Below are 11,460 nucleotides of genomic sequence, written 5' to 3' on the forward strand. Positions count from 1 at the left end.
ATGTTACTTATAATTCACTTTCTCAATTCAAATTATTAATCCATAGATTCTTTTTTTTTTTTTTTTTTTGAGACAGAGTCTCGCTCTGTCGCCCAGGCTGGAGTGCAGTGGCGCAATCTCGGCTCACTGCAAGCACCGCCTCCCGGTTTCACGCCATTCTCCTGCCTCAGCCTCTCCGAGTAGCTGGGACTACAGGCGCCCACCACCACGCCCGGCTAATTTTTTTGTATTTTTAGTAGAGACGGGGTTTCACCGTGGTCTCGATCTCCTGACCTCGTGATCCGCCCGCCTCGGCCTCCCAAAGTGCTGGGATTACAAGCGTGAGCCACCGTGCCCGGCCAATCCATAGATTCTTAGAACTGATTTAACAACCTTCCTCAAATCAATCAATCATCTTCTTGAGTCATTCAGGCTCAGCTTCAGCTATTATGATATAGACCTACCTACTTCGAGTCACCTTATTTGGAAAGCTGTATTTTTAGTTTAGGTAGTCTTTTCAAGCTTCCATTTATTGTGGGATATTTAGAATCACAAAATTAACTAATCTCTCTGACCCTCAGTGAAATATCCTAGTTGGTTCATTTCCTAAGATCATTTAAATTTTTGATGTGCTTTCTTCTGTTCTCCTAACATTTCTCATCCTAGTTCTCTAAACCATTTTCTTTTGTGACAGCAACTGAATCAGCATTGTCCAACAGAGCTTTCTGTGATGATGGAAATATTTTCTATCTGCACTGTCAATATATTAGCCACTAGCCTATGTAGCTGCTGGGCACCTGAAATGTGGCAAGTGCAATTGAGTAACTGAATTTTTAATTTTAATCCATTTAAAATGTTTAGCCACGTGACTAATGGTTACAGTACTGGACAGCGTAGATCTAAACCAACACTTATGAAGCAAGCCAATCATCACAGAGAAGTACCAAACAAAATTTTAAGTGGCATCCAAGATTATTCATGAATCTCTTAACTATTACTTCCAAATAGTGACATATCTGTTAAGTAATCTTATGCTACTTAAAATTATACATAATTTAGAAAAGGCATCTTTGTGAGTGAAACTGGCCTTTAGCTTCTGTTTAAAGAAAAATTAGCTCTGCTGCCAAAGATGAAAAACTCATGTGAAATTAACGAAATACAATGTCAATTTTTCAGAAAGCAAAGATGATCTGTTCTTTTAACAGGCACATAAAATGTTTTATCTACCAAACTTACATAAAAAATGATCCCAGTTATGAGGCAAAAGAATCTATATGCACAAGAGACTGAAAGGAAGCATGCCAAAATGTTTACTGTGGATATCCTATGGCTTATAGAGTTATAAGGGTGATTTTTCTTTTCTTCTTGATTCCCTTCAGGATATTCCAAGTTTTCTATAAAGAATATGCTTTACTTTTATAACTAGGGAAAGAAAGAAAGATATATATAACATTTAAAGGGCAAAACAATATAGCTGTTTATTTTACAGGCTAAAATATCAAGATGAAAAGCTCTGACCCCAAATCATCCATTTTACCTACATTCTGTCACTTTTACTAAAAGCAGAGTTCTACTCATCCCAGTGAAAAAACAATGAATTGAAAGTAATTTCTGGCGTTAACCCAAGTACCGAGTTAGACCCCTTAAGAATATAGAATTATGTAATCAACTTAGATAATTCAAAGCCCAAATAACTAAGTTCTCTAACGACTGAGCACATTTAAACATTCCTAGTCCAATTACTCCCTAGCATAATACCATTTATAAATGAGGATGAGTTTACAATGGTTTCTGTAACCAAAAAGTATTTCTAATACCTGTCCTCTGCCACAAATTTTTAAATTATCTTTTCCATTAGCATAAATGGGCAACATAAACAAAAAATCATGTTAAGTCTGTTGCTACAAATTTACTTTGCCAAAATTTTTGTTCAGAGGGCAGATACCTGCATTATTTAAGGACATTGAGTCATTTGTAGCTAACACTTGCAGTAAACTACCCTCAATTTTTAATATTTCAGTCTAGTCACAGTAGACAAACTAAATCTTTTATAATTTATTTTGTGTAGTTATTTGGCTTAAAGAGGGCTCACATTCTATTTAAATTAAGACATTAATACATTTTATAAAGCCCAAATTACAGTACACTAAGAGCTAGAGGGGTCTAGGGAATTGATCTCAGTGGGTATACAGCAAAGACAAAATTTGGAGGCAGACGCTAAAGGAAGTTGAGATAAATAAAATTCAAATCGGTATATTAACAGAACTACACAAATGTTTACAACACAGTAACTACACTTTTCAATTAGTTCATTGTGAAAACTGAGCAAAATATTTTCAACAATTTTGGGTCAACAAAAAGTATGGAGTATTTTAAGACAATAAAGAGTGACTGGTGTTGAGAGTACTGAGGCTACACATAAAGGTACTGAAATTCAAATCTGAAAAATACTGTGCTGGCCACACATAACACTACAAATTTCTAATGGAAGAATTCCCTTTTTGATCCCCAGCTTAGGTGGTAAGTAAATAAAAAAACAGCTCAGAAAAACAGCAAAAATATTAACATTTAGGAGAGTCTCAAAACTTTGTATTGGCTGTGAGTCTGGGGGAAAAAAACATAAATGTCATAGTACCAATTAAACTTTCAAGAGTCATCAGATTATTTAGCTTTAAAATTTTACTAAATCAGAGAGACCTTAAACTACACATTCAAAATGCTGAACTAGGTAATCACATATTAAAAAGATAATGACTCTTTATCAGTGAATTACCCAGTCTGTTCTATCAAAGTAGTAGTTAAGGTCACCAAATAATGCTGGTGCCTTTGGGTTCTGGAATTGTAACTAGCTGTACTGTAGGAGCATCAGCACTTAAGTTTTAAGCCAGTAGGAATACTCTTTGCTGCCTGGCTTCACAGGCACTGAATACATTTAAAATGGTAAGAAACTGACTGGATTTAACAAGTTTTGAATAATACAATAACCAACTGTACATTTATTATGAAGTAAGAGCCAATTTCCTACCCCAATCCCTCTTCTATCAGCTGCACATTTCCAAATGAGTGAGATAAAATGACTCAATCTAAACCAGGTGAAGGAATGTATTAACATAATCCAACAAAAATGAAATAAAACAATCCAGAGTTTTGAGTGTTTTTTCACACTTGTAATAAACTGAAAAAATATTTCAATTAAGTAAAACAACCATATGCCACAAAAAGCCACTCCCATCATCCAGAATACTAAAGCCCTTATACAACACTAGATAAATTTTTATATAGAACAGTAGAAACTAGCATACCATTAATTAGAAACCTCAAAATATTCAAAAAACAGTATCAAGTACTCAAGAGAAAGCTCAAGAAGCCAAAACCTCAGAATCCATACATCCTGGTTGTTACCCTAAATTGTAATTAACTACCCACACATTTAATCATAATCAACTTTTTCAAAGATATACAAATCAATGCATCTATTTAAAAGAACTACTCTTTATAGTTCAGAACTTTACATTAATTTTTATATTCTACTCAGCAGGGTGTCTGTCTGTACTCCAAATTAGCTCTCATGTTCCAGGAAATAAATACAAACTCATATGCCTTGTGATCACTGATGGCCTGCTTACGTAATTCTAGTCCACTAAATGTTAATTCCATAGAATATGCTCTTGATTATGTAAAAACTCTAATTTCTTGATGAAATACTGTAATTCTCCAAAGGTTACAATTTTGTAAAGATATGCAATAACTGAGTATCACTCCCATGAAAGACAAAGTATAATTTTGTTCCAATATTAACTTAGTCTCATGTATCTCTATTAAGTCTTTCAAGGATTCCAGAGAATCTTTTCATATCTCCATTTCTGGAAAGTGAAATCAGTATAGAAGTAATTTGGGAACTTGAAAATGGCATTCATTTTTTTCAGCAGATGCCAAATTTTTGACCGACATGGCTCTCACAATTACTTTGTTACCATCAGTCCAGTCAGTTAACAGGTTGTAGGAAAAGATTCGTTTTTGCAGACACTGCTAAGCTGTTTAAAGAGAAGAGAGAGAGATTAATTTAGTGATTATAAAATGCACAAATATTTAAAATATTTTGAACACTTTTTGTTGGATTATATCAGAGGTGTGACTACATTTTAACAAAAGTGGACTTTTTAAGATAAGTCTGGTCAAAGAAGTGCAGAAACAGTAAGTCAATATGATAGAAATAGTAGGTCAAAATATGATGTGTTAGTTCAATTAATGTATGAACTCCTGCCACCATCGAAGACAAATATTAAAAAGCTACATCTTTAGTCTAGTTCTGTATTTTACCATAGAGGCACATTTAGAAGAAAAACAAAAGGGTCACCCAAATACTAAATTGTTTTCAACCATTACAGTAAATACAGCCAAACCTAGAAATTTCAAAAACAATCCATTTTATATTCCAGAAGTCTCCTTTATCCATGTGCTAATCATCCAGAACACAATTTTCTAAAAATAGTAAGACAACAGTTTCACATTAATCATAACTTTTTTAATTAACAAGTAGTGAATCGGACACTTTAAGATATTGTTTACTACATACTGAAATAAACAGATCTGTTTAAATTCAGAAACCCAAACATTTACAGTAAAATGTGCTTACACATAAATATGACCAAATTTATTTAAAGCCCCTATTAGATAGATCCTAAATACATGCAATCACCATGTAAAAACAAGACCATGAAGTTGATGTAAAAAATGACAAGATCACTAAGTCACCAAAACTAGAAAAAAAAAAAAATGAAATGGAAACTGAGAAAAGACAGTTAATAAAACATAAGAAACCTAACAAAGCAGCTTTAAAAATAGGCCATACTAATCTTTCCATTTTCAAAAGTTCTTTATCAAGTAATTCCAAAAACTGCCATTTATAAAATGACATTCTAAAAATCTACACTTGGAATTTCAAAGCATCTCAATTCAGAAAGCTTTGACTACTGTTTCTCCCCAGCCCACAATTTCAAATAATGCAGGAAAAGTATTGACGTAAGGAAGAAAATACTCCAACAGAATGTTATAGTTTTTAGAAAAATGAACTTACTGCTTTCCAGAACCTTTTAAGACCCACAGTCAGCATTAACAACAATCATTTTTCCTATTTTCATCCATTATTTTCCAATGTCATGTTAGAGATGAATAAATTCTTTGAGCCCATAACTAAAAGATCAACAAACCTGGTTTTATTATGACACCATATTTTTGTCATTGGTACTGCACAAAATTATATACAAAGAAATATATACAAAATGTTCAAGTATTAGTTAAATTTCAATTCAAGGCTTCTGTTTCAAAAAGGCTACATTTAACATATTTCATAAAGATAGCACAAATTAGTCATTTCAAATAATCTTTCCAACTACTTTTGGTTTTTATATATATATATATATATATATATAAAAAATTCAGTAGGCACTAAAAACCCATGCAGCTGCATTGTGAGGGGCTTGCTCCTGCCCTTAGGTATAAGCAGGTTCATCACTCCAATTTGTGAGTTTGGCTACTACCCATTCATGCTCAAGTGCAGTAGTAGATGATTTTACAAAATATGCTGTGATGCACTGGAAACCAAAGACCAATTCAGGTCTCAAATCGTATTATCTAGCAACAAAACATTTACAGTTGTGCAAGAACAAGGATTCCATTTTCATAACCAAATAACAACAAAATAAAACATTTTATGTGTAAGATAACTTACATCTTTGGACTGCTGGAAAGTACTTTTTAATTATGAACATTTTAAAAATAAAAAACAGCAGAAGCCCTGATATTACCTCTTTTTCCTCATTTCTTATACTACCTTTTAAAATAAAGCAGGAAATGTGGCCAGCAGCTGGTCCCGTCTCTTCTGCCCCAACAGCTGTATCCACTTTAGCACAAAGAAAAACAAGGATGCTAAATACGTATATACTTTATCAAGCAGTGATGTTTCACAAAGAATTTCTTAATGCCTCTTACACTGAAGGACACCATAACTCAATTTATACAACTGGTTAATAGATTCAAGGGAAGAATAAATCCCACCTTTGGGAAAATAGTGCCAATCGTGTCATTTAAGTGGCCAGAACCACTCAATTTAAAAAATTATTTTAAAATAGGACAAATACTTTTGAAACAGAGAATAAGATTCTTTGTGAAGCCTCACTTTACACGTCTTCATTCACATTTCACAACCTTCAATATCTAATCATACATATATAAATTTAACCTAAAATTTTAATACAACAAAAATAAAGATGTTCAACAATTTATTCATACTCAGTGATAGGGTAATCACTGCTGGTCCTCAAAGAAACATTAGCCATTCTTACTCTCCAATTAACTAAAACACAGGAGTCTGATATGCATGTTAATTTCCAACTTCTCTAATGGTGAGACATTAAAATCTGTTACTCCATATAGACTGTTTCTATATCTCTTACTGAAAACTAAAAGGCATTGTTGATATTTAAGAGATACCTGTCACCTCCAGCAAAATAACTATCACATTTGTGCATGCCCCAAATACTTATTGTCAACCTCTGAAAAGTTGCCCTAAAATCGGAATTCCAATTTGCACCTTGTACAACTCGGAACTTCCATTCAACTTCACCTGTTTCACTGTCTCCAAACTGTCTCTCTATAAGCAGGTTTCAGTGTACAGTTGGAACCGATGTCATCCAAGGCCATGTCCACACTGGGGACAGAAGAGCTAGGTACACGCAAGTCTGAATAAGGTGACACATTAATAGCTATTTCAACCAGAAGAGGCATCTTAAATACATTCTTGACCAGCACAAGTCTGTTTCCAGGGTGGACAGGGCCCAAATTAGATTTCCCTCCCACCTTCCAAAACAGAAAAAAAAAAAAATCACACACACACAAACTGAGATGTTGCCCATTAAAGTAGACTAAGCAGCAGAGCATGAGCGTTACGGGAAGAGATGGATCCTTACCAGGTTGTGAGGCGGGAACGACTGTTCTGTAACCCCTACAACGGAGCCTGGCAGGAAGGAAATCACCTAAAAAAGAAACTGTCAGAGAGATTTAATAGTCACATGTTATCATTAGGAGTTGGTTACTGTGTCACATTCATGCTTTTAGCTAAACACTTTAAGATTCAATATTACTTTTTTTCTCTCCTCTGAAATGTGTCCGGTGAAGATGTCCCACTAAGGTAAGTTTGACATGGTGTAAGGGAGTTGAAAGGGGTAAACGCGGATAAAGAGCAGATTACTTGACCCTACATTTTAAGAGAAGACGACGCCTTCCGGGCGCACGCCGAGCAGAACTCCACCGACACCTTATCCTTGTCCACATGGAGACAGACTCCTCCCGCCGAGTCGTCCTCTTCCAGCAGGTCCTGCTTCTGCTTTCCCACCGGCAGAGCGTAGTCGTGGTCACCGGCGGGCGAGTCTCTGAAGAGCGAGGTGGTCAGCCGCAGTCCCACGCCGCTCAGCCGGCTCAGCAAGCGAGCCAGTCCAGTCTCGTTGGCTAAGACTGCCCGTAGGTAGCGACTCTCCTCCTGCAGTGCCTGTACGCGTTTGCCCAGCTCCCGATTCTCGGCCCGCAGCTCCTGGTTCTCGGCTGCCAGACCCCGGACTCGACTCTCCAAACCCATCACGTACTCCTTCTTCTTCAGCCGATTAAGGCGGGCAGCGGCCGCCGCCGCCTTCCGGGGACTCTTTGTCGCCGCCTGGTTGTTGTCGTTACCGCTGCCGCCACCGCCGCCTCCTCCTGGGGACTTTCTCCGCCTCTTTTCGGCGCTGCCACTGTCACTGCTGCTGCTGCAGCCTCCGATACCGTTTAACAGCCTTTGCAGCAGGTCAGAGAAGCGCTGCATCTCAGCAGCCGCGGCCTCATCGTCATCGTCCCCTCTCCACAGGCCGCCGCTATCCGAGCCTCCGCCAGACGAGGAGAGAGGCCCCGGCGAGCTAAGCCCGGGGTCCAGGTGCCAGTCCGGTTGTCGGGGGTCCAGGAGATCCGCCAGTTCCAGCCCAGACAGAAAGTCCATATCCTCCGTCTCTTCCCCGGGGAGGCTGGCGATCGCCTCCTCCTCCATCTCCTCGGGCGAGGGCGCGCGCACGGCCACGCCGCCGCGGCTCCCCTTCCCGGCTTCCAACTCTCCTTCGTCGCCAAGCTGCTGCTTGCGGCCGGGAGATCCGGCCGCCGCCGTCTCCTCCTCCCCCGCTGCCGCCCGGGTCAGGTCCGAGGGCAGCGAGCAGGTTGCAGCCGGCTCCGGGCTCTCACTGCGGGTTGGGGAGTTCCTGCCCGAGGCTGCCAGCAGCTTGGTCAGGCTATGCCTCATGAGGGCCGGCGGCGGGCCGCGGTAGGCCCGGGCCGCTGAGAGTGGGCCTCACGGGCCCCAAGGATCCCAGGGCGGGTAGCCCCCGGCACTGGCCGAAACGAAATGCAGGGAAAGGTCCGAGTCGCCTCCCGCCTCACTTGGCTAGTCGACCCCCCGCGCCAAGGCGCGGGGAGGGACGGGAGAACGAAGCGGTGGGACCCTGCGATGACTCGACCGCGCCACCCAGACAACGGCCTAGCCGGAAGTCACTGGTTTTCGCCCCAGCCCCGCCCACCGCGTTTCGCGCGCCCCCAGGCCGTAGTGTCGCGAGATTTCAGGGTGCTTTAGAGTGGGAATAATTCCAGCTTTCTAGTGATGTCATAATAACAGCGGCAAAAATAACAACAGACTCTAGATTTATCCACCCTAATTCAATACCACCCAATACCCAGACTCAACAGTTCAACACAATATTTTGCCATATTTGCTTTATCTTTACATAAATGCTTGTAAATTTTTTTTTGCTGAATCATCCTAAAGTTGCAGGTAAGACACCACACCCCTGCGTACTTCAGTGTGCATCTCTAAAAATATGGACTTTTTTTCATAATCATAATACTATTACCAAGTCTTCAGAAAATTAACAATCCTTTACTAATACTATTTAATACCTGGGCCATACTAGATGTCCTCAGTTGGATAATGGATATGCTAATTACCCTAACCTGATCACTACATTCCATATGTATAGAAACATCACTATGTACCCAATGAATATGACAGTTATTATTTGTCAATTAAAAAAATCAAAACCAAAGCAAAATGAATGTAGAATAAAACATTGCTTACAAAAATTGTCTTCAGTTGTTCTTGCCATTTTTTATAAGTAGATATTTTCACTTGAGCCAAGATCCAATCAGTACTGACTTACTGCATTTGGGTAACAAACAAACAAAAACTCTGACAAATAGAGCCAGAAAAGGCTATGAAGAGAGGGTACTCATGCTTGTATGCCTGAAAACAAAGACTGTAAAAACCACAACGTTGCACAAAGACCATCACGACCTTATACAAAACCTCTGCAAGGATGTCTGCCCAGAAACTGCCTGTCCAACCTTGAACTGACGTCACCCTTGTTATTGACCTTTGTAGCCAAGATAATTATTTCAAAACAATGTGTAACCATCCTCTTTTTTTTTTCCTTTAAAACTCTTTGTCTTCCTGAATACACACATAGTTTACTATGGCATGCGTTTTCCCATTGAAATGCTCTATTCTCAAAACGTATCTTTTATTTTAGAGACCTTTTCTGTTTGTTATTTAGGTTCATATCCCACAAGGGATTTGAGATTTGAAGCAGTTTACAAATACAGATATTTAGGTTCACATCCCACAAGAGATTTCAGATCTGAAGCAGTTTACAAGTACATTAGAATATAGTAAAACAGAATATTGTGAATTTTTAAAAAGCAAGGCCAATAAAAGATGAACTAGGAGGAGAAGGAGTTCTGAAACGGGAAAAGGTTAATGTTGGAACTGGATGGATGCAGTATCTTACTCAGTTGTTTGAGTTGGGCTAAAAATTGTTTCCTGACAGCCCAAACAAAAAAGAGAAATGAATTTTCCTTTGTTCATGAGTAAAGTATATATGAATTCTTTAACCACTCTTCTAGTTCTTAAATCTTAAAGAAACTTCTCTATAGGATACTGAATAATGTAGCAGCTATCCTCAAGGATAGCTGCTTCTATACAGCATTTCTTAGAGAGACAGAAAGCAAGTTCCAGGAAAGTTGAACACTGACAGGTCCTAAATATTGAGAAACGTGCCTGGTACTGCATAGGCTTCAACAAATATTTATTGAGTGAGTGAATAAAGTCTACAGTTTTTTTTGGTTTTTTTGTTTTTTTTTTTTGAGACGGAGTCTCGCTCTGTCGCCCAGGCTGGAGTGCAGTGGCGCAATCTCGGCTCACTGCAAGCTCCGCCTCCCGGGTTCACGCCATTCTCCTGCCTCAGCCTCTCCGAGTAGCTGGGACTACAGGTGCCCGCCACCACGCCCGGTTAATTTTTTGTATTTTTAGTAGAGGCGGGGTTTCACCGTGGTCTCGATCTCCTGACCTCGTGATCCACCCGCCTCGGCCTCCCAAAGTGCTGGGATTACAAGCGTGAGCCACCGTGCCAGGCCAAGTCTACAGTTTTGACTGAAGGCATAATACTAAAGCTCAACTGAATGAAAACAATTATTTCAAGGTGTGAAAAAAGTATGACCTGTGGTATCTAGAAGAAAAAATAAAGGGACTCCTTGTCCTGCTTAACATTCTGTTAGGAATGATTTTGCTAAAGTACAACAGCACACAGTTCAAGGTGATATATGTATACTCTGGCCTCCCTTGAGTACAGGTGTTTTGTATGGCTGGTAATCCCATTCAACTTTATTTTCCCCTTGGGCAAAATTCAATATTATTGATTGATTGATTATATTTTTTAAGTTATACCATTTTGTTTTAAATACACATGATTTGGCTGGGCGTGGTGGCTCACATCTGTAATCCTAGCACTTTGGGAGGCCGAGGCAAGAGGATTGCCTGAGTCCAGGAGTTCGAGACCAGCCTGGGCAACATAGAGAGACATCAACCCCCCCACCCACCGCCTCCAACCCCCACCCACTACCACGCCTGGCTAATTTTTTGTACTTTTAGTAGAAATGGGGTTTCACCATGTTGGCCAGGCTGGTCTCGAACTCCTGGCCTCAGGTGATCTGCCCGCCTCAGCCTCCCAAAATGCTGGGATTGCAGGCGCGAGCCAACACAACCGCACAGATTTGCTTTTCTTTGATTATTGGAAGGTTGAATGTTTGTCACATGACCAACTGACTTCTAATGTGAATAGGATTTTCACTTCCCTAACCCATTTTTCTTTGAAGTAGGGGAAAATGTTCTTCAGGGAAGATGTTTGTCTTTTTTCTTCTTGATTTATGTGAACTCTTTACGTTATAAGGAAAACATCCCTTTGTCTCTTATATTTTCCAACTTTTTTTTTTAAATCATTTTACCATTTACTAGGCATAGAGTTGTAAAGCTGCTTCTCAGGCTGTAATTTTTAAATATCAATTTATCAAAGACCAGGATCAGAGGCTCACACCTGTAATCCTAGCACTTTGGGAGGCCAAGGCAGGTGGAACACT

At 39.3% G+C, this 11,460-nt stretch overlaps 1 protein-coding gene across 16 annotated transcripts; it reads right to left on the reverse strand.

The window, feature by feature from the left end:
* Nucleotides 1-53: 53 nt before the first annotated feature.
* On the reverse strand, nucleotides 54-8,553 carry CREBZF (CREB/ATF bZIP transcription factor). Of its 16 annotated transcripts, none has more exons than XM_032167060.2 (5): nucleotides 7,239-8,553; nucleotides 6,948-7,025; nucleotides 5,813-5,881; nucleotides 5,057-5,172; nucleotides 1,432-4,013 (listed from the first exon to the last, which is right to left on the reverse strand). In XM_032167060.2, the coding sequence occupies exons 1-2, from the start codon at nucleotides 8,297-8,299 to the stop codon at nucleotides 7,010-7,012; spliced, it is 1,077 nt and encodes a 358-aa protein (XP_032022951.1). In that variant the 5' UTR covers nucleotides 8,300-8,553; the 3' UTR covers nucleotides 1,432-4,013; nucleotides 5,057-5,172; nucleotides 5,813-5,881; nucleotides 6,948-7,009. The 16 variants fall into 16 exon arrangements, with proteins under 16 accessions (XP_058280495.1, XP_032022951.1, XP_032617464.1 ...); XM_032761573.2 differs by lacking the exon at nucleotides 5,057-5,172 and adding an exon at nucleotides 6,605-6,719; XM_032167056.2 differs by adding an exon at nucleotides 6,605-6,719 and having other exon boundaries at nucleotides 1,432-5,172.
* Between the last annotated feature and the right edge of the window lie 2,907 nt (nucleotides 8,554-11,460).

The sequence above is a fragment of the Hylobates moloch genome, unplaced genomic scaffold (assembly GCF_009828535.3).
Source record: "Hylobates moloch isolate HMO894 unplaced genomic scaffold, HMol_V3 SCAFFOLD_11, whole genome shotgun sequence".
Taxonomy (NCBI): Eukaryota; Metazoa; Chordata; class Mammalia; order Primates; family Hylobatidae; genus Hylobates; species Hylobates moloch.

Bases quoted from the DNA above. Each gene is read 5' to 3' on its own strand.
- CREBZF (XM_058424512.1), bottom strand. From the start codon at position 8,299: ATGAGGCATAGCCTGACCAAGCTGCTGGCAGCCTCGGGCAGGAACTCC.